The sequence below is a fragment of the Macaca nemestrina genome, chromosome 20 (assembly GCF_043159975.1).
Source record: "Macaca nemestrina isolate mMacNem1 chromosome 20, mMacNem.hap1, whole genome shotgun sequence".
Lineage (NCBI taxonomy): Eukaryota > Metazoa > Chordata > Mammalia > Primates > Cercopithecidae > Macaca > Macaca nemestrina.
In genome coordinates this window covers 50,058,014-50,081,482 of record NC_092144.1, presented here as the reverse complement: position 1 = coordinate 50,081,482, position 23,469 = coordinate 50,058,014, and the positions used below count along the sequence as shown (strand labels likewise).

The 23,469-nt window shown below is 46.6% G+C and overlaps 1 protein-coding gene across 1 annotated transcript; it reads left to right on the top strand.

The window, feature by feature from the left end:
• The first annotated feature begins 11,010 nt into the window (after positions 1 to 11,010).
• LOC105495310 (cytochrome P450 2A13-like) lies at positions 11,011 to 17,626 on the top strand. The gene is made up of 9 exons (XM_071086883.1): positions 11,011 to 11,217; positions 11,496 to 11,658; positions 12,598 to 12,747; positions 12,988 to 13,148; positions 14,314 to 14,490; positions 15,280 to 15,421; positions 15,891 to 16,078; positions 16,600 to 16,741; positions 17,397 to 17,626. The coding sequence occupies exons 1-9, from the start codon at positions 11,038 to 11,040 to the stop codon at positions 17,576 to 17,578; spliced, it is 1,485 nt and encodes a 494-aa protein (XP_070942984.1). The 5' UTR covers positions 11,011 to 11,037; the 3' UTR covers positions 17,579 to 17,626.
• Positions 17,627 to 23,469: the final 5,843 nt, after the last annotated feature.

The window sequence follows — 23,469 nt, the reverse complement described above, 5'->3', positions numbered from 1 at the left end:
CCATTGCAGTTATGTGTGCAGTCAACTACAGTCTAAAAATATTACATATAATAAGATATTTTGAGACAGAAAGAGTACATTCACATAACTGTTGTTAGAATATAGTTATAATTGTTCTATTTTATTACTTATGAATGCCAGTCTCTTACTGTACTCAATTTATACATTGAATTTTATCATGATATGTATATATCAGAAAAACTTAGTATCTATAGAATTGGGTACTATCCATGGCTTGAGGCATCCACTGGGGGTCTTGAACATATCCCCCAGCAATGAGGGGGAACTACTGTACTAACTTCCCTGGGGTGTGGGGAGGATCAAGTGGGGTATAGGAAGGTGCTTAGTTAACTGGGGTTGGTGCGAGGACAGAGAGGTGGCTGCGTGGGCACCTGCGCCCAGGGAGTGCTCATCTCAGTGAAACTCTCATTGATCAACCGCAGCAGATTCAGGAACTGCTTGTCCTCATAGTCGAAGCGACTTCCAAAGACAACAGAACTGATGACGTTGGAAACGCTGCAGCTCAGCAGGAAGGTGGGGTCGATGGGGGCACCTGGGCAGTGGAAATTGTCTATGTTGGAGGTAATCGTCATGAATATGGGGTGTGGAGTCACAGTGATACATCTGAGTCCCAGCTCTACTACTTAATCGCATGTGTGAACCACTTCATTTTTGTGTTTTGGGTCAAGATTGGCCAATCGGCAAATTGGTTTGGGAACTATTTCACTGATTCATGAGGATTCAATATCATTATCTGTATAAAATAATTAGCACAAAGCCTGGCATACAGTAAGCACTCAAGAAAACCTAGTTGAGCTTAATCATTATTTTTTATTATTATTACTTAAATGTGTTGATGTTAGAGACTCACATATTTGGGGAAAAGTGGAATAAGGGACACATTATAAAAGTTCCTGAATTCTGTTTAGCTCTACCGATTATTCCATTTGGGTAATTAAAAAATCCTTCCCGGCCAGGCGTGGCGGCTCATGCCTGGTAATCCCAGCACTTTAGGAGGCCGAGGTGGGCAGATCACGAGGTCAGGAGTTGGAGAGCAGCCTGGCCAACATGGCGAAACCCCATCTCTACTAAAAATACAACAATTAGCCAGGCGTGGTGGCAGGTGCCTGTAATCCCAGCTACTCAGGAGGCTGAGGCAGGAGAATCACATGAAGCTGGGAGGTGGAGGTTGCAGTGAGCTGAGATCATGCCACTGCACTCCAGCCTGGGCAACAAGAGCAAGACTCTGTCTCAAAACAAAACAAAACAAAATCTTTCCCTTGCCCTCACCTACACCTTCTGTAAAACAAGATCAGTCGATCTGGGAAGAATTTCTCTAGAATAATGCACATATTCACAAATACACAATTTTATGAATAATGTCTGGGGTACATGGGCATTTGAAACGTTTATATAGACCTGTTAATCACTCATGTAGACCAGGCAAGGAGCCTCGGATGTAGAGAAAATGTGTCTCTATTTCTACCTCTTATCTATTTTTCTCTGGTTTTTTTGTTTTTGTTTTTGTTTTTGTTTTTTTCAGCCTCTGTGTCTTTTCTCTATAAACCCCAGTGTTTCTAGACCTTATTTTTTGGTGGGACTGAACTCTTTTAAAATCACAACGAAATGAGTATAGAGTTTCAGATTTGCAAGATAAAAAAGTTCAAAAGATTTTTTTCACAACATGAATATACTTAACAGTACTGAACTGGACACTTAAAATGCTGAATATGGTAAATTTTATGTTATGTATTTTTTTACCACAATACAGATAGACAAATGTAATGAAATTTGAGCCTGTCTTCAGGAAAAGTCACAAAGTCACATGTCATCAAAATCTGCATAGGATATCAACAGCTCACAGACCCCCTGAGATCCACTGATTAAAGTTTCTAGAGAAGTGGTCTCTAAGGGTCTTCCATGTTAACTGTTTTGTTGTTGTTGTTGTTTTAAGAGACACAGTCTCACTGTGTCTCCCATACTGAAGTGCAGTGGCACCATCATAGCTCACTGCAACCTTGAACTCCTGGACTCAAGCAACCTCCGGCCTCAGCCCCACAAGTGGCTGACACTACAGGCCTGTGCCACCATGCCCAGCTCATGTAAACTCTTAATACGGAAGAAATCTCAGTGGATTCTTAATATTTTCCCTCTTCTTCCATTCCAGAGCTTCCCCCACGAAAGCCCATTTTCTTATGACTGAGAGCTCCATAACCACCCAGTCACCTAGTGGCCCTCCCCCTTGTGGCCCCCATACCCTTGGTCTTCCGGAACTCCTCCAGTAGGTAGCTGGCCTCCTCCTGAATTCGCTCCTCAATGCTCTTCTTTCCCATCCTGAAGTCCCAAAAGATGGTCAGGGAGAGGCGTCGGAGAATCCTCCATCGTTCTCCATTGGCCAGAGCTACACCTGCCAAGATCTCAGTCTCAGGCTTCTGCCTCCCTCCCCTTGCTGTGTTCAACTCGGTGCTACACAGTGATGGGGAAAGATTATGAAAGCTCTAGACTGTGCTGTCCAGGAAGCCATCCTCAACCTTCAAGGCTCAATCAAGAGAGTAAGGTTCCCTCTCTGCAGGATCCTCGGGAAAAAAAAAAAAAAAGTTCAGACTGAGGTGGAGGAAAAGGGAATCAGTGCAGGAGTGATAGGGGAGATCAAACAGTGTTTTTTACAGGAAGGAGAGGTGGAATTGGATGAATAAAAAAATAACTGAGTGAATGATGGTTGGAGAGTGAATAGAGAGATTGATAGATGTATGAATGATGAAAGCATTAATGAATGGATGGAATGATAAATAGATGAATAAATAGAAAGTTAATTGACCAATACATAGATAATAGAGTGAAAGATTTTTATAGAAAGAATAATGAATGGAATTTCTGATGAATATGGATCAATGTACAGAGGAAGAAAAGGTAATAGATAAATAGATAGATAGATAGATAGATAGATAGATAGATAGATAGACAGACAGACAGACAGACAGACAGCATGTGGTGAGCCTGCTTGGAATTGAAGGATGTGGGCAGTTAGAGATGGATGCATGAGAGAAAGAGATCTACCTAAGTGAAGGAGGCAGAGACCTATGGGTTAAGTATGTGTATAAGTATAGGAAGATGAGAAATAAGGTTGGCTATGAGGGCTATGAGGGCTGGCTATGGGTGCCTAAAGAATATCACTAATCCCCCGGGCTTGGTGGCTCACACCTGTAATCCCAGCATTTTGGGAGGCTGAGGCGGGCAGATCACCTGAGGTTGGAAGTTCGAGACCAGCCTGACCAACATGGAGAAACCCCATCTCGACTTAAAATACAAATTATCCCAGTGTGGTGGTGCATGCCTGTAATCCCAGCTACTCGTGAGGCTGAGGCACGAGAATCGCTTGAACCCAGGAGGCAGAGGTTGTGGTGAGCCGAGATCATGCCACTGCACTCTAGCCTGGGTAACAAGAGTAAAGCTCTGTCTCAAAAAAAAAAAAAAAAAAAAAAAAAAAAATATATATATATATATATATATATGTATATATCACTAATCCATTAAAAATAAGAGCAGAAAATAACACAAAAAACAGTTTAGAGTCAGATGGCATAGGCTCAAAATAAAACGATCATACCACTTACTGTGTGACATTATCTAACCTTTATCTTAGCTTTTTCTTTTCTTTTCTTTTCTTTTTTTGACAGAGTTTCACTCTTGTTGCCCAAGCTGGAGTACAATGGTGCGATCTCAGCTCACTATAACCTCTGCCTCCAGGGTTCAAGCGATTCTCCTGCCTCAGCCTCCTGAGCACCTGGGATTACAGGCGTGCACCACCATGCCCAGCTAATTTTTTTTAATTTTTAGTAGAAATGGGGTTTCACCATGTTGGCCAGGCTGGTCTCGAACTCCTGACCTCAGGTGATCTGCCCACCTCAACCTCCCAAAGTGCTGGGATTACAGGCGTGAGCCACCACCCCTGGACTGTCTTAGCTTTTCATTGACAACATTAGTATAATGTTACAGCTCTCCTAAGGGAGTCAATGCAGTAGTCATGTAGAGTACTTACTTACCGAAGAACCTGGCATAGAGGGAGTACATTGCAGTCATTTCTGGTTTTATTGTTTTTGTTGTTGTTGCTACCTACCATGACCTTGGAAGTTTTGCTCTATTGAAGTCCATTCTCCATGGCCATTGAACTCATCCGTTTGGTCGATCAAGGCTTCCTTCACTGCTTCATGTCCACATAAAACCACCACAGGCCAGAGACCCATGTACACAGTGAACAAAGAGCCGTATTTCTCCCTGAGCTTGGAGTGAAGGAAAACACAAGAGGAGGGGCTGATTGGAGTACCACATATAGGCCAATAGGATTTTAGAGGATGGTGATTTCCAGGGGATATAAACATGGTACTAAGGAATCAAAGTAAATCTGGGCTTGGAAGGACTACTGGGAAACAGGCACGGAAGTCTTGGCTTCTGTCATCCTAGGCAAAAGCTCATCCCTCCCCACAAGACTTACTGTTCTCATCTATAAAATAATGGACCTGGATTCGATAAATTCCAAGATTCATACTTCTCTCTCTGAAATGTTAAATTTCTAGAATCTGAAGACGTCATGATACCAAGTCTCAAAGCGCTAAGACAACCTGATTCAAAGAATCCTGTGTTTAAAAAATATAATGTACTGTGATTCCAAAGTCCTGAGATCATGAAAGTCTTATTTCAATGCACTGAGAATGTGTGTTTCCAACATTTCAGGATTCTGGAATTTCAGAATTCTAAGATTTGCAAAGTCTGTGCTTCTGAGAGTCTATCTTTAGAAGGCATAAGGTTCTATGTGAATCTGGCTACAGGATTAGTTCCTCTAAGCCCTGTTAGAGGAGACAGACACACTCACCTTCATGAAAGACTAAAACGTAGCGTCAGTTCGAACTTGCAGCAGGTTCCCCAGGAAAGGAATTGGTGTAGGACCTGGGGGCAGCTTTCCTGCCTTATTCATTCATTTCCAGGCAATGAGGACGAGCAGGCAAGACAAGCAGAGTGCCAGAAAGATGGTGACAGCCCCTCCCAGCTCCATGGTGCCAGGTCAACAGGTTCTGTCCTGGGCACCAGATCCTGCCTAAATAGGTCCTGGGAGATCAGCTTATACCGAAATCTGAACACCCTGGGATTCAAGTTTTCCAGGTTTGAATGTCATCGGGGAAGAGATTGCTTTATATGGGGGGTGGTTATATAACCTATAATCTCCCATCTGAATAAGGGTAAATTGAATTCACACAGGGAAATCCTCTGGGGCCATTCCCCTTTCTTCATATTTCCAGTCTGCCTCTTCTTCTCTCTCAGCTCAACAGAACTGAACAGAATTTCTTGGTGGGGTGTGAAGAGGCAGATTATTCTCTTTTTAGGCTATTGATTTTAGGATCCAGACAATCTGGGTACAAGTGGTAGCTCTGTCTTCTCTTCACTGGGCAAGTCACTTAACCTCTGCGACTTGTTTCACCATCTATCAAATAGGGAAACTTTATTTTATTTTATTTTATTTTATATTTTATTTTATTTTATTTTTGAGACAGATTCTCACTCTGTCACCCAGGCTGGAGTGTAGTGGCGTGATCTCATTTCACTACAACTTCTGCCTCCCGGGTTCAGGCAATTCTCATGCCTCAGCCTCCCAAGTAGTTAGGACTACAGGCGCATACCACCATGTCCAGCTAATTTTTGTATTTTTCTAGAGATGTGGTTTCACCATGTTGGCCAGGCTGGTCTCGAACTCACGGCCTCAAGTGATCCATCCCCCTCAGCCTCCCAAAGTGCTGGAATTACAGGCGTGAGCCACCGCAGCTGGCAGACCATGTTGTTTTAGAAAGTCTTGATAGACAACAAGGAAAACTCTTTCTTCATTATTTAATTAAAGATAACCCTAATTAATCAGTTATTAAATTGTTTAAATTGACACATAATAATCGTACATATTTGTGGGGTACAGTGTGATGTTTTCATACATGTGTGCAATGTATAACAATCAAATTCAGGTAATTATTATATCCATTACTGAGACATTTGTCACTTGGTTTAACCCAAGAAGTGGAGGTTGCAGTGGGCCAAGATTGCACTATTGCATTCCAACCTGGGTGACAGAGCAAGACTCTGCTCAAAAGAAAAAAAAAGCTGTTCATCCTGTCATCTATCCAACTTCTTTCCCTTCACTGAACTCTAAGTCCTGCCATTTTCCTGGTAGGGAGGAACTTCATGGCCATGGATGTGAGTTATCCAAACACTCAGAAGAAAAGAATCTTGACTTTCTTCTCTTCTTTGACCTTCTTCACCCTATTTCAGCCAACATTCCCACAGCCACCCCCAATCCTTGTCATCACTCTGAAATGTCAAACACAGACATTTCATTCTCTGACCACAACCTCTACTGCTTCATTGCCAATGGCCTGAGGGGTATACTGGCCAGCTAGGTCTTTGGTTAAGGTTCCAAAGAGTGCAAACACTATAGAAGGTCAAGTCTCCCTCCTATTAAAAGACTTTTTTTTCTAACATTTTGAAATCTTTTGCTACATGTTTACACAGAAGTATTTGAAGAAACACAAAAGATTACAAGCAGTTTTTCTAATGTTTCATAAAGAAAAACAAGCGGGACCTGGCAGTTCAAAGTGGTGGTTAACAGCACGAAATTTACATTCACAGCCAGGCGTGGTAGCTCACGCCTGTAATCCCAGCACTTTGGGAGGCCGAGGTGGGCGGATCACCTGAGGTCAGGAGTGTGAAACCAGCCTGACAAACATGGTGAAACCCCGTGTCTACTAAAAACACAAAAATTAGCTGTGCGCGGTGGCGGTAATCCCAGCTACTCGGGAGGCTGGGGCTGGAGAATCACTTGAACCCAGGAGGCAAAGGTTGCAGTGAGCCAAGGTCGCGCCACTGCACTGCAGCCTGGGCAACGAGAGCAAAAGAACAAAACTCCAACTAAAAAAAAAAAAAATTTATGGTAACCCAAGACCATACTAAGACTCTACCCTCATTAGCTGTGGAATGCAGAACCAAGTCACTTACGACCAACTTTTGGGTCCTTACCTAACTCATTTGCTAAATGGAGATGATAAAACCAACCTCACAGTCTTGCGATGAGGAGTTTAATTAAGATTATGCTCATAAAAAGCTTCCTGCAGTTCTGGGGTTTTCTTCAAGCAGATAAATGGAGCTGGGCTAGGACTGTTTTAATCCAAACACAGACGAGCACAGGAAAATATCAGCTGTTCACATGTATGCAACATGGCCCACAAGCCTGCACAGACACCTGAATGCACACATGAAAACATCCACATACTTACATGTAGTCACCCAGTTGTGAATGCATACACACAAATATGAATATGCAGCATACATCTTGTTTCACACAGAAATGCACATCGTAGACACCCCTAAATCATGTGTGCACACATGCTGTATGCAGAGACACACACAAAAGTTGGCAAACATTGAGAAACAGTGGCACACCCCGTCAGGCACACACACACATGTGCATGTGTAGACATAAGTTGGAATGGATACCCATTATCAAACACAAACATACACCCCACAAAGCCTGGTGCACACATAAATTCGTGTATCAACAGGGACATACTGAAACATACATGCACATAGACACTACAAGCATGCACCCAGAATGACACACAGACAGTTGTATAAATGAGGATAAACATGGCAGAGGCATCCAGGAGAACCCAATGGACAAAATGGCATAAAATATAAAGATGCAGGAGCACTCAGGGTGATTGAGGGGAACACTAACTTGCAGGGAAGGAGAAAGAGAAAGATAGAAAGACGGGATCCAAGACATGGGTAGACAGACAGGTGGGCAGAGTCCTGTGCAGGGCTCCAGGGCCAACCAGAATAACCTGAGAGTCTAATGCTGGCCTGTGCTTCTGCAGATACTGCTGAACTCAGCACCACGCTCCAGGAGGCCGTGAAGGATTAATTTCCTATTCAAAACTCCATGGGGTAAATCTTGGCTGTGCTGAGGAAGACATGGGGAAAGAGGTTCCCAAAGACTCTGTCCCTTTCCTCCTTCCCAAAGGAAAAGATTTGGGAGCTTTAGACTAGAGAATGTAAAAGCAGGGAAGGTGCTTAGGGAACATCTCATCCATCCACTTCATCCTACAGATTAAAGAGAACAACTACTATTCGTTGAGTACTTACTGCCATGTCCTCATCTGCATTAACACATACACTTCTCCCCTAAATAGCCAAAGAGGTAGGAGCTGTTCTTGGCTCCATAAGGCTCACAGAGATAAAGTCAACTGTTCAAAGCCAAAAGAAGGGATAAGGTTAGGATTCCAATCCAGGCCTTAATCATTGTACCATCCATCCAGAAAGGGAAACTGAGGCCCAGCAAAGAAAAGGGATCTTCCTCGGTTCGTCACTAACTCACTCTGAAAGCCTATACCCGAGACACTGCCCACTAGGACAAGTCCACCCCACATGATTTCAGACACCATTCTCTCACTCCACGCTCCAAGGTAATCAACAAGTCCAACATCGATTGACCTCTATGTCCACAAATACTGGAGTTCTCCCAGCCTGTCTCTCCTCACCCCTCCATGGCCAGGTCATGGCAGCCTGCTGACCACTCAGTGCCCTTCCCTGTGCCAACCTCACTGAGAAACCAACTCCCCAGATTTCTGTCTCCCACCTTTCTAAGAAACAAGAAGGAAAAGGAAAGACCCAGGCTTGGGGCAAGCCCAGGTGCAGGCTGGTGACCAGGATTAGAGGGATTGATGTCTGCCCAGCTGGTGTTAATCCTCCTTCCCACCTCTTCCCCTCCAAAATCAACAAACAACTTTCCTCTCTCCGCTTTGTTCTCTGAACTTTGCTCCCTCCACACAGGTCTCAGAGCTCAGCATCCCAGAACACTTGGAACAAGATGTCAGTCCTGGGGGTGCCAACCTCACCCACCTCCCCTTGTCCAAAGTTGGTGACCCTGAGGACAGGTGCAACCCTCAAGGGTCCAAACATCAGAGCCTGTCCTGTGGCCATCTGAGGACCCTCTCAGGGTCTCGCTGAGGCTCATCTCAGGCCCACATAGGACCAATCTCAGCACCTGCCTCATGCTCACGTCAGAGCTCACTGGAACCAACCTCAGATCCTATATGGTGCCATTCTTATGCCCTCCTGAAGCAGGACACTCATGCCCTCAATGACACTTGAGACAACACACAGAGCCCTCTTGGCACCAAACATGACTTTAATATTCTCCTGCTGTCAAGTTCAGTGCCAACTTCTTTCCCATCCTCGCGTACACCTGGGGGCAGTCCCAAAGCCAGCACAATGCCTCCCCTCCCTGGTCGTACCTGAGGCTGATATCAGAACCCGCCAGTGTCATCCCTGTGTCCACTGCTGATACCAATCTCGGCACCCACCTCCTGCTAAGCCTGGCCCGCACTTGACTCCCAGGGTGATCTAGGCCAGTCACTGCAGGCGGACGAGGAGAGAGTTCACATCCCCACTCCCTCACTTACCCCCTGTGTGACCTCACTCAAGAGGATTTATGGAGTCTAGATCTGCTAATCTTCAAAATGAGGATGATGATGAACCAACCTCATTGTTACAAAGATTCCACCAGATCATACACACCTAGACTTAATCTTCCCATATGCGACCGTGCTCACCAAAGGGTAACTGTCCTGTTTACTAAGGAAGAATTTCCCTGAGGGAAGGACAGGAGGCTACTCATCCCTTCTCCACTCCCACCCACCCCAGGCTCTGTCTCTGTGCCTGACACTGGAGTTTACCCCAATCTCTTCTGCGATTGTTCCCTCTGCCTGCTAATAGTAGTAGCCCCTGACAAAGCAGGAATCACCCTTAAAGGAGACTTAACTCACCCTCAAATATGATCTTCTCTTCCTAAATACTCCCTTTCCACTGGCGGGAAAACCAAATCCACAAAGTGGAACTAAGGACGCAGAGGAGGAAAGACGGGAGTTCAGGGCCACTCACACATATCCCCTGCCCACTGTCTGTTTTCTGTCCTCCGTAGACCCTTATATAAAATGAGAAACATAAATAACAATAATAATATTAATAGGGATGATACAATCAATCTAGTGCGTTTCCCTAAAGATCTTGTTGGAAACCAGTGGAGGTCTTTGTAAATTACAACCCTTGGGACATGAGATCTTTCCACCATTTGGGGGTTGTTATTACTATTTCTCCAGACCTGGCCAATCCCTCTGCCAACTGGTAACTCGAGGTACTCTCCTCCGGGTGTGGGGAAAGTTCCCCTGAAATATGGCTCTGGTCTTCCACCCCTTTCCCAACCAGAGATGTGCAGTGGAGGTTCTATGGCACCCATTCTGGCCTCACTCTGAGGTTCCAATGAGGATTCTGGGCATCAAGAGACAGCTCTGGGCCACAACAAAATCAAGTCAGTACCCGGGCGCAGTGGTGAGCTGTGGGCTTTCTGGGAGGAGCTGCTGGGCTTGCTACACACTCCTCCTCCCAGAAACTCCACACCCACACCCTGGGTCTTCCTAGCCCCAAGACTCTCAAGTCCATATGCCTGGAATCCCCCCTCCTGAGACTCTTAATCCTGCATCCTCCTTACCAGAAGACCCCCAAATGCACAGCCACACTTCCATCTCACCCTAATAAAACCCAGACCTTTGGATTCCTCTCCCTGGAACCCCCAAATCCACAACTTTGGGGTACATTCTCATTCTCAGACCAAAAATCCAAAGTCCAGGTGCTCCCCTGTGCAAATATTCCAAACTCCTCCGTTGTACAGTTTATCTGTTGCCCCTTCCTTAATCCACTGCCCTAGGGCATCCCTCCTGAAGTACCACAGATTTAGTCTGGAGGTCCCCTCTCTGTTCAGCTGCCCTGGGGTCCCCCTCCCCTCCCTTGCTGACTGTGTCCCAAGCTAGGCGGGATTCATGGTGGGGGGTGTAGCGGAGAGGTGAAATGAGGTGATTGTGTAATCAGCCAAAGTCCACCCCTCTTTTTCAGGCAGTATAAAGGCAAACCACCCCAGCCGTCACCATCGATCATCCCACTGCCACCATGCTGGCCTCGGGGCTGCTCCTGGTGGCCTTGCTGGCCTGCCTGACTGTGATGGTCTTGATGTCTGTCTGGCAGCAGAGGAACAGCAAGGGAAAGCTGCCTCCGGGACCCACCCCATTGCCCTTCATTGGAAACTACCTGCAGCTGAACACAGAGCAGATGTACAACTCCATCATGAAGGTGTCCCAAGGCAGGGAGATGGGTGGCACAGGGTGGGGGCTGCCCAGCTGGCTGGGGCCTTGTGGCAGGGGATTGACCAGTGTGGACCAGAGTCTCAGGAAAGGGAGTTTTGGAGATTCATCATCAGGGTCCTAGCCAGGAAAGAAAGGATCTTGGGATGTCCAGCTCCCTGACTGTGAGAACTTGGGGACGAAGGATCCCAGTACTTGACATCTCCGTGCTGGGCCCATTCAGAGTGGGGGCTGCTCCCTCTAACCACTCCCACCCGCCTCCATCAGATCAGTGAGCGCTATGGCCCGGTGTTCACCATTCACCTGGGGCCCCGGCGGGTGGTGGTGCTGTGCGGATATGATGCCGTCAAGGAGGCTCTGGTGGACCAGGCTGAGGAGTTCAGCGGGCGAGGCGAGCAAGCCACCTTCAACTGGGTCTTCAAAGGCTATGGTGAGGGGGTGCCCAAGAGGGGGAAGGTGGCCAAGAGAACTCAATAGTCTCAGTGCCCCCAGCCTTCTCCCTGACTCTCCTGCCCCCTGGAGGCTATGGCAGAGACCCCGGTCTGGTTTTATCTCCCCATCTCCCTTCATTGTGGGCTCTCCCTGTGTGTCCCTCACCTGTCTCCAGCGTCCCTGTTCTGATTCCTCCCTGCCTCTCTCTGCCCCTTATTCTCTCTCCTCCTTCTCTCTCACTGGAATCTCCTCTTTTCCCTCTCTCTCCACCTCTGAGGACATCCCGGGTTTCTGTTTTCCAACCCTGGTCCTCTGTCTTCATTTGTCTTTTTGTCACTCTCAGCTTCTGTGCTTCTCGGTGTTTCTCCTCTCTCCGCTTCCCTCTCCCACTTCTTCCTCTGTCTTAGGATTTCATGGTATTCAAACTTCCACATCTCCAGCCTCCATCTCCTGGTAACAGTCTCTCTTCCTTCCAGACCCTCTCTGTTTCTGTCTCCGTATTTTTCTCTCTTCTTCAGCTCAGCTTAAGAATCTTTCACCATTTTTATTTCCTCCTCCCAGATCTCCCCATATCTCACTTCCCCTCCCTCCATCCTCTTCCTCCATCTCTCTCTCTCTTTCTCTCCCCCCTTCCTTCCCTTCCTCCATGGAGTGTCCCCCTATTCCTCTGTTTCTCTGGGCATCTGTCTGTCTCAACTTTCTGCTTCTCTTCTCATTCTCTTTTCTTTCTACCCAGTCTCTCTCTCTCTCTCTCTCTCTCTCTCACTCTGAGTTTGCAGCTCTCCTGGGCACTCTCGCTGAATCCATCTCTCTCGGAATCCATCTCTCTCCCACCCCACTCCCTCTCTGCTCCACCCTTGGGAAGCCCGCTGGGACTGGTCTGCTCCTGCCCCCGCCGCCCCCTGACCTCTCTCCACCCCAATGTTCACCTTCTCAGGCGTGGCGTTCAGCAACGGGGAGCGCGCCAAGCAGCTCCGGCGCTTCTCCATCGCCACCTTGCGGGACTTCGGGGTGGGCAAGCGCGGCATCGAGGAGCGCATCCAGGAGGAGGCGGATTTCCTCATCGAGGCCCTCCGGGGCACGCATGGTGAGCAGAGGGGACCCCGAGTGCGGGGGCAAGAGCAGGAAAACGCCCAGGGCTAGGGACCCGCGCGCGCGCGTTCTGCCTGGGGATGGGGACTCGGTGGGGAAAGGCCCCCGCACTTCCAGCCCTGGAGTCTGGCGCTGGGAATTTGGCTCAACAGGGCCCTGCCTCCCGGAATTCTGACTCTCCCCAGGCCTCTGAGTTGACTCTCTCCCCAACCCTCTTCTCCGGCCACATCTGCAGGCGCCAATATCGATCCCACCTTCTTCCTGAGCCGCACCGTCTGTAATGTCATCAGCTCCATTGTCTTTGGGGACCGCTTTGACTATGAGGACAAAGAGTTCCTGTCACTGCTGCGCATGATGCTGGGAAGCTTCCAGTTCACGTCAACCTCCATGGGGCAGGTAACCGGCTGCAGCCCGGCCCCTGACGCCCCTACTGCAACCTGTCAACTGCTCCCCTACCTGGAGACAGGTGCCCCAAACTCCCACCCCCCTCCAGACAGTGTCCCCTCAAAATCAGCCCCCAATATTGGACAACTGGGCAGTTGCAACAGAACCCAAGATGGATGTCCAATACCCAGTCTCCAAGAGCACCTGGATAGCTCAACAGATGCTCCCCAGAACAGAGCCTGCCGGCAGGATGCAAGCCCTCAGCTCAGCTCTCTCACCTGGGCACGTGTTCCCATCCCCAACTTACTGTAATTTGTAACAGGTGCTCCCTACCCTGTTCTGACTATTTTAACATCTGGACAAGTGACTGCCTCAACTGGCCTCCTGCATACCTGAACACCTGGTGCTGCAAAATCCAGCCCATCATAATCATTTCACATCTACACAAATGTCCCAAATTAGCCCACTGGAATATCTGGCCAAGCGCCCTCTACTTCGCCCACTTAAATACCTGAAAACATGGACAGCTGCCCTAACCAACACCCTAAACACATAAATATCTAGACAGATTATTCCCCAGACACCCAAATAAGTGTTCCCCAACCCTTTCCAATCACACACCTTACAGAGGTGCCCCTGATGCATCCCACTTGGATAGGTAAACACCTGAACAGGTATCCCCTCTACTTCAACATCTTCACCAGCCCCGCTTTAATACCTGAACACCTGAACAAAAGCCCCCAATCCAGACCCAATAAATATCTGGGTAGTTGTCTCCAACCAAGCCCATCTGAATGCCTAAATACCTAGACAGATGACACTCCCCTCATACCAGCCCCACCTGAATAGCTAAACACCTGGACAGGTGTCTTCCAACTCAACTTCACTTGAATATCTGAACACCTAGATGTGTGCTCCAATCCAGCCTCATTTGCATACCTGAAACCTGGATATATGCCTGAGTTCTTCTCACCTAAATTACTAGACCGTGGCCCTGGCATCTAACTCACGTGAAAACTTAGATATAGCTTCCCATCCAACCCCACTGAAATACCTAAACACCTGGACAGATGCCTTTAACTCAGTTCCTTCCTTGCTATGAAACAAGTCCCATTCCCATCAGCTCCTGGCCCCTGACAACTGTCCTTTCCTCCCATCCTCTCTCTGCAAACCCCAGCTCCATGAGATGTTCTCTTCGGTGATGAAACACCTGCCAGGACCACAGCAACAGGCCTTTAAGGAGCTGCAAGGGCTGGAGGACTTCATAGCCAAGAAGGTGGAGCACAACCAGCGCACGCTGGATCCCAGTTCCCCACGGGACTTCATCGACTCCTTTCTCATCCGCATGCAGGAGGTACACCCCAGCAGCCAGTGCGGGGAGATGCAAAGCCAGGCAGAGGGAAATCAGGCTGGGAGTGGGGCGGGCAGAAGACACAGGCCCATCAAATTAGCCCTCATCATAATAATCCTCACAATTGGCCAGGCGCGGTGGCTAACACCTGTAATCCCAACAATTTGGGAGGCCGAGGCAGGTGGATCAGCTGAGGTCAGGAATTCAAGACCAGCCTGGCCAACATGGTGAAACCCCCTCTCTACTAAAAATCCAAAAATTAGCTGCGTATGGTAGCGTCCAGTGGGGCAGAGGTTGCAGTGAGCCAAGATCACAGCACCACACTCCAGCTTGGGTGACAGAATGAGACCCCGTCTCAAAAAAAAAAAAAAAAAAAATTAATTATTTTTTAAAAAGTAACAAGTGAGCCTGCATGGTCGTGTGCATGTGTAGTTCCAGCTACTCAGTGAGGCTCAGGAGGCTGAGGCTGGAGGATTCCTTGAGCCCAGGAGTTCGAGTCCGGCCTGTGCAACTTAGCAACACCAAGTCAGTATAAGAAAAAAAAAAATTGACAGCTAAGTTGATAATTAAAGGACAGATGGTCAGCAAGGTAAAGAAGGTGAGAAGGAAGAGCATTTTGGGCAAAGCCAGCAGCCAGGGCAAGGGCTGGAAGCTAGAGCGAGTCTGGTAGATCTAGGGTCCCTCTTTCCACCTTTCATCTGGACCAAAGAGAGGTAGATCCAAAGGAAAAGCCCTAGAAGGGCCCTGAGGGCAAGAGGAGTGAGGTTGGTCTAAAGCCCCCTCTCCCTGCAGGAGGAGAAGAACCCCAACACGGAGTTCTACATGCAGAACCTGTTGATGACCGCGCTGAACCTCTTCATTGCAGGCACCGAGACCGTCAGCACCACCCTGCGCTACGGCTTCCTGCTGCTCATGAAGCACCCAGAGGTGGAGGGTAAGGCTGGACGGGGAGGGAAGTGGAGAACCCCAGACCCTCAAAACTCCCCTGAGCCTGGTGCAATGTCCCCACCTGTCCCAGATCCCAGGACCCTGAGACGTGCTTTGCTGTCCAGAGACAGGGCAATATTCAGCTGATAGGAATCAGCTGAGTCTCACTAGTTGGTAAAATGTTGAAAATGTCTGCAGTGATTGGTCAGTCACTCCTGTCCCAAGCCCACTGAGTGCCCTGCTACCTGCTCCTCCGGATCATCCCCTAAGTTCCTCTCTGTGCCTCCCCTGTGATTCTGGCACGGTCTGGTTAACAGGATTCTACTCCAACAATGAGAATGGCTGAGGTCTGTTATGAATGATCTACCTCTGTATCATATGTGGAGACATGTCATCCACCCCGTTTTACCTATTTGGACTATCATCCCTGCCCTGAGACCTCTAGCCACCCAAACGCTTTCCCCATCCTCCCCCAGCCAAGGTCCATGAGGAGATTGACAGAGTGATCGGCAAGAACCGGCAGCCCAAGTTTGAGGACCGGGTCAAGATGCCCTACATGGAGGCAGTGATCCATGAGATCCAAAGATTTGGAAACGTGATCCCCATGAGTTTGGCCCGCAGGGTCAACAAGGACACCAAGTTTCGGGATTTCTTCCTCCCGAAGGTGCTACCCTCCCCATCCCCCCAGACTATGGGGACTTCCAGCCCCTCTCTGTGTCCCCAACATCCCACCCCCATTAGAAGCTTTCTAGACGCTGTCCCACTCCCTCAATCAGTCCAAAAGGACTTCCCCCACCACCACATCCATTCCACCTTCCCACTTAGAGACTCCTGAGTCCTGCATCTTCCCAGACTCTTTGTATCAGGAGAATCAACCCCATGTTCCCAAACTTCCTGTCTTAAGAAACAAGAGCCCCCTTTCCATTAGGCCTTTTGCTTTAGGGACACAAGTCTCAGGTCCCCCAAACACCCGGCCTAGCAGGACATGGACCCCATGTCTCCCAAACTCCCTGTTTTGGAGATGTGAACCTTCTATCCCCCAAAGCTCCTCCCTCAGAGGTCCCCAACTCCTCCATGCCTGCCACTTCCCCTTACCTGGGGCACCCTAGTTCCCCCTCCAGCGCCTGTGTACTTTCACCAATCCCCAACCTGCCTCATCACATACACCTTCCTCCTCCCTCCCAGGGCACCGAAGTGTTCCCTATGCTGGGCTCCGTGCTGAAAGACCCCAAGTTCTTCTCCAACCCCCAGGACTTCAATCCCCAGCACTTCTTGGATGAGAAGGGGCAGTTTAAGAAGAGCGATGCTTTTGTGCCCTTTTCAATCGGTAAGAGACCACTGTTTGCCGCCAGGCCACTGCTCACACCAGCAGGTGCCTCCCTCACCCAGCTCCCCTCTGTGCTGTGTAGTCTGGTATTTCTCCAGCTTGGAAGTTCCTGTTAGAATCTACCCTTGAGCCACCAGCTGATACTTCCTTAACTACCAAGCACCCACTACCTGCGCCCAGGTAAAAGGAAAGGAAACATCTTTCCCCATATTTATTTGTCTAGGGTCACACAGCAGATTCTTCAGATCCCTAAAAAAGAGATGATGGCACAGGAGTCGTATTTTCAAGTCTATCCTGCAGGAAGGGACATCTAAACCTCCCATTGCTACACCTGGCATGGATCATCCATCTCTGATGGATGCGTGCGTGACATTATGCCTTTTTCAAAACCCATAGAAATGTACAACACAGAGTAAACCCTAATATAAACTATGGACTTTGGTCAGTAATAATATATCAATATTGGTTCACCATTGTTATATCTCTTATAGAAAGAAACTGAGGCTCAGGGAGGATTAAAGTCTCCTCTGAAAGTCTCTGAGTTCATAATATTCCACCTCTCCTCCCTGGGAGAGCCGCAGCTGGGGGTCGGTAGTGGGGCGAGGCTGCACTGAGAGTGGGCTTCACCTCCACCCCTCCCGCCTCTCCTCCTCAGGAAAGCGGAACTGTTTCGGAGAAGGCCTGGCCAGAATGGAGCTCTTTCTCTTCTTCACCACCATCATGCAGAACTTCCGCTTCAAGTCCCCCCAGTCGCCCAAGGACATCGACGTGTCCCCCAAACACGTGGGCTTTGCCACGATCCCACGAAACTACACCATGAGCTTCCTGCCCCGCTGAGTGAGGGCTGCGCTGGTGCAGGTCTGGTGGGCGGGGCCGTGGAAAGGGCGGGGCTAGGGGTGGGGCTCATGGGAGGGGCGGGGCTAAGAATGGGGACGGGATGGGGGAAAGGAAGCCGCGAGGTGGTTAGAGGGAAGAGAAGAAACAGAAGGGGCTTAGTTGACCTTGATAAGGTGCTTCCGAGCTGGGATGAGAGGAAGGGAAACCTTACATTATGCTATGAAGAGTAGTAATAATAGCAGCTCTTATTTCCTGAACAAGTACCCCCATGTCAGCTTTGTACAAAAAGCGTTTGTTCACAAAGCGTTGCACGCTCACCTCACTTAATTGCCACAAACCTCTGCGAAGGGGAAAAGCGTTCATGCCCATTTTACACGTGACAAAGCTGAGACTTAGAAAGTTGTCTATCTGATGTCTCACAAAATGTCTAAGTGCCCAGAAAATCTTTGAACACAGATCTGTGCCCATAGCCCTCTAGAAAGATTCTTAAAAAGCACCCATTCCTCACTAAAACAGCTTAGTATAGCATCACATGGCCTGAACATCCCTGTCCTGGGGCTTTTTCCAGAGACCTGGTGAGTGGCTGTCCTGCCTTCACTGCCCACTTGCCCACACTCTCACCTACTCAACATGCTTTGAATACCAGGGTGTAATCTGTGCTCACTACCAGGTGAGGCCGCTGTGGCCCATTCAGAGTCAGTCCGGGGACACAACGAGACATGAATGGACATAGTCAGTCCATTAACAATTCTTTTGCAGAGCAGAAGTTTTTAATTTTAATGACATTCTGTCAATATATCCCCTAATGAAGAAGTTGAAGGAGAGAACCACTTACAGAGAGTGATGAGAGAACTCTGGATCAGGACATACCATATGCATGTGTGTGATCATGTGCAGGTGTGCATGTGAGCATATGACTACATATTCTCCTCTGTGTATCCATGAAACACATTCCACTATGGGTTTCTGAAGGTTGGGCTCTCCTGATGGATCTGGGGTCGACTGTAAGACCCAGCTAAGAGTTTCACAGTCACTGCCCACTCTCAAAGAAGTTAGCGTATGTCCCCCTTAGAAACTCCCTTACAGCCTTCACGAAAATTAACTCAAAGTTTATTGTAGACCTAAATGAAAAATGAGTATCTATAAAACTTCTAAAAGATAATGTAGGAGAAAATCGTGATGACTTTAAGTTTGGTGATGACTTACTAGATACAACACCAAAAGAACAATGCTTGAAAGAAGCACTTGATAAGTTCTGTGTCATTAAAATTAAAAACTTCTGCTCTGCAAAAGATTTGTCAAGAGAATGAGAATACAAGCTACAGACTGGGAGAACGTATTTGCAGGGGACATACCTGATAAAGGACTTACATTCAAAATACACAAAGAACTGTTAAAACTCAACAATAGAAAACAACCCAATTAAAGAATGGGCAAGCAATCTGAGCAGACACCTCACCAAAGAAAATATACACATGGCAAATAAGCATAAGGAAAGATGCTCCATATAATATGTCAGTAGCCATTTCAAATTGAAACAGTAATGATGTACCACTACCCACCTATTAGAGTGGCTAAAATCCAAAGCTGACAACACCAAATGCTGACAAGGAGGTGGCTCAACAGAACTGTCATTCATTGATGGTGGGAATGCAAAATGGCACAGCTACTTTGGAAGACAAATTGGCGGTTTCTTGCAAAGCTAAACATATTCTTACCATGTGTGACAGCAATCATGCTCTTCAGTATTAACCTAAATAAGTTGAAAACAAATAGCCACACAAAAACTTCTGCACAGATGTTTATAGCAGCTTTACTCGTAATTCAAATCTTGTAATCAACCAAGCTGTTCTTCAACAAGTGAATGGATAAATGAACTGTGATATGTTCATACAATGAAATATGGCAGGGCGTGATGGCTCACACCTGTAATTATAGCACTCTGGGAGGCAGAGGCAGGCAGATCACTTGAGGTCAGGAATTCAAGACCAGCCTGGCCAACATGGTGAAACCCCATCTCTACCAAAAATACAAAAATTAGCCAGCCATGGTGGCATGCGCCTGCACTTCCAGCTACTTGGGAGACTGAGGTGGAAGAATTGCCTGCACCCATGAGTTACAGTGAGCTGAGATGGAGCCACTGCACTCCAGTCTGGGAGACACAGTGAGATTTTGTCTCAAAAAAAAAGAAAAAAGAAAAGAAATACTATTCGACAATAAAAAGAAATCAGGCTACAGAAAGACATGGAAGAACCTGAAATGTGTGTAGCTAAGTGAAAGAAGCCCCTCTGAAAAGGCCACATACTATATGATTCCAACTATATGACAGTCTGGAGAAATGAAACTGTGAAGACAGTACAAAGATAGTAGTTGCCAGGAGTTTAGGGAGGAAGGAGGTGTTTGTTCTTCCCTTTGCTGTGGCGAGTTCCTCCAGGCCCCAGGCAGGAAGAGAGATGCTGTCCAGGAGCCAAGGCCTTAGCAATCTACCTGGTGCTCTAGTCTATTGCAACTGAGCTGGCACCTCAGATCAATCCGTGTGATACATCATATCAACAGAATGAAGAAGAGAAACCATATGATCATCTCAGTTGATGCTGAAAGTGCATTTGATGGAATTCAACATCCCTTCATAATAAAAGCCATCAAAAAACTAGGTATAGCAGGAACATAGCTCAACATAATAAAAGCCATGAATGACAGACCCACAGCTAGAATCATATTGAATGGGGAATAACTGAAATTCCTCCTCTAAGATCTGGAATATGACAAAGATGCCCACGTTCACCACTGTTATTTGACATAGTACCAGAAGTCCTAGCTAGAGCAATTAGACAAGAGAAGGGAAAAAAAGGGCATCCAAATTGGAAAAGAAGAAGTCAAATTATCCTTGTCTGTAGATGGTATGATCCTCTATTTGGAAAAACCTAAAGGCTCCACAAAAAAACTATTAGAACTGATAAACAAATTCAGTAAAATTGCAGAATACAAAATCAACATACAAAAATCAGTAGCATTTCTATCTGCCAACAGCAAACAATTTGAAAAAGAAATTTTTAAAAATCCAGCCTGGGCAACATGTCGAAACCCCAGGTCTACTAAAAATATTTTTTAAATTAGCTGGACCTGGTGGTGTGTGCCTGTAATCCCAGCCACTTGGGAGTCTGAAGTAGGAGAATCTCTTGAGCCCAGGAGGTCTAGGCTGCTGTGAGCCAAGATCACATCACTGCACTCCAGCTCTGTATGACAGAGCAAGGCTTTATCTCAAAAAAAGGTAATCCCATTTACAATAGCTACAATACAATGAAATACCTAGGAATTAACCAAAGAAGTAAAGGATCTCTATAATGAAAACTATAAAACACTGATAAAAGAAATTGAAGAGGACACCAAAAATTGAAAAGATATTCTGTGTTCATGGACTGGAAGAAGCAATATTGTCAAAATGTTCATACTACTCAAAGCAATCTACAGATTCAATGCAATTCCCATCAAAATACCAATGACATTCTTCACAGAAATAGAAAAAAACAATTCTAAAATTTAAACAGAACCACAAAAGAGCTAGAGTAGCCAAAGCTACCCTACGCAAAAAGAACAAAATTGGAGGAATCACATTATCTGACCTCAAATCATATTATAGAGCTATAGTAACCAAAACAGCAAGATACTACCATAATAAGTTACGTAGACCAATGGAACATAATAGAGAGTCCAAAAACAACTTCATACATCTACAGTGAACTCACTTTCAACAAAGGTGCCAAGAATATTCATACATTGGGGAAATAACAGTTCCTTCAATAAATGATGCCAAGAAAACTGGACATCCATATGCAGAAGAATGAATCTAGACCCCTATTTTTGACATACGCAGAAATCAAACCAAAATGGATCATAGACTTAAATCTATGACCTCAAACATGAAACTACTAAAAGAAAACATTGAGAAAGCTCTCCAGGACATTGCGCTGGGCAAGATTTCTCGAGTAATACCCAACAAGCACAGGCAACCAAAGCAAAAACAGACAAATGGGATCACATCAAGTTAAAAAGCTTCTGCACAGCAAAGGAAACAATCAACTAAGTGAAGAGACAACCTACAGAATGGGAGAAAATATCTGCAAGTTATCCATCTGACAAAGAATTATTGACAAAAATATATAAGAATCTCAGGCCGGGCGCGGTGGCTCAAGCCTGTAATCCCAGCACTTTGGGAGGCCGAGACGGGCGGATCACGAGGTCAGGAAATCGAAACCATCCTGGCTAACACAGTGAAACCCCGTCTCTACTAAAAAATACCAAAAACTAGCCGGGCGAGGTGGCGGGCGCCTGTAGTCCCAACTACTTGGGAGGCTGAGGCAGGAGAATGGCGTAAACCCGGGAGGCGGAGCTTGCAGTGAGCTGAGATCCGGCCACTGCACTCCAGCCTGGGTGACAGAGCAAGACTCCGTCTCAAAAAAAAAAAAAAAAAAAAAAAAAAGAATCTCAGACAATAGGAAAAAATCTAATAATCCAATTTTAAAATGAGTAAAAGATCTGAATAGACATTTCTCAAAAGAAGACATACTAATGGCAAACAGGTATATGAGAAGGTGCTTGTATTAATCCATTCTCACACTGCTATCAAGAAATACCTGATGACGCAGTGGCTCATGCCTGTAATCCCAGCACTGTGGGAGGCCAAAGCAGGCAGATCACCTGAGGTCAGGAGTTCGAGACCAGCCTGGCCAACATGGTGAAACCTTGTCTCGACTAAAAATACAAAAAAATTAGCCAAGCGTGGTGGTGGGTGCCTGTAGTCCCAGCTACTTGGTAGGTTGAGGCAGGAGAATTGCTTGGACCTGGGAGGTGGAGGTTGCAGTGAGCTGAGATCGCACCACTGCACTCCGGCCTGGGGGACAGAGTGAGACTCCATCTCAAACAAAAGAAAAGAAATACCTGAGACTTGTATTAATCCGTTCTCACACTGCTATAAAGAAATACCTGAGACTGGGTAATTTATAAAGAAAAGAGTTTTAATTGGCTTACAGTTTTGTAGGCGGTATGGGAAGCATTCTGGGGAGGCCTCAAGAAACTGCCAATCATGGCAGAAAGCAAAGGGGGAGTGAGGCATCTTAGATGGCGGGAGCAGGAGCAAGAGAGAGTGAGGAGGGAAGTGCTGTACACTTTTAAACAACCAAATCTCATGAGAACTCACTCACTATCACAAGAACAGCACAAAGAGGACAGTATGAAACCATTCATGAGAAATCCAGCCACCCTCCACCAGAGCCCACCTCTAACATTGGGAGCTACAATTCAACATGAGATTTGGTGGGGACACAGATCCAAACCATATCAGTGCTCATCATAATTATCACCAGAGAAATGCAAATCAAAACTACAATGAGATGTCATCTCACCCTAGTTAAAATGACTTTTATCCAAAAGACAGGCAATAACAAATGCTGGCAAGAATGTGGATAACAGGGAACTCTCATACATATCTGTTGGTGGAAATGTAAAGCAGTACAACCACTATGGAGAACAGTTCGGAGGTTCCCCGTAAAACTAAAAATAAAATTACCATATGATCCAGCAACCCTGGTGTATACGTCCATATTACCACATGATCCAGCAATACCACTATATATATCCAAAGAAAAGAAATCAGTATGTCCAAGATATATCCACATTCCCATGTTTACTGCAGCACTATTCACAGTAGACAAGATTTGGAAACAACCTGAGTGTCCATTAACAGATAAATGGATAAAGAAAATGTGGTACATTCACACAATGGAGTATTATTCAGTCATAAAAAAGAATGAGATTCTGCATTTACAACACGGATGTGGAGGACATTATGTTAAGTGAAACAAGCCAAGCACAGGAAGACAAATGTCACATGT

Coding starts and splice junctions, on each gene's coding strand:
- LOC105495310 (XM_071086883.1), top strand. CDS start 11,038: ATGCTGGCCTCGGGGCTGCTCCTGGTGGCCTTGCTGGCCTGCCTGACT. Junction 11,659..12,597: donor CTGGGTCTTCAAAGGCTATG/GTGAGGGGGTGC, acceptor TCACCTTCTCAG/GCGTGGCGTTCAGCAACGGG. Junction 15,422..15,890: donor GAAGCACCCAGAGGTGGAGG/GTAAGGCTGGAC, acceptor ATCCTCCCCCAG/CCAAGGTCCATGAGGAGATT.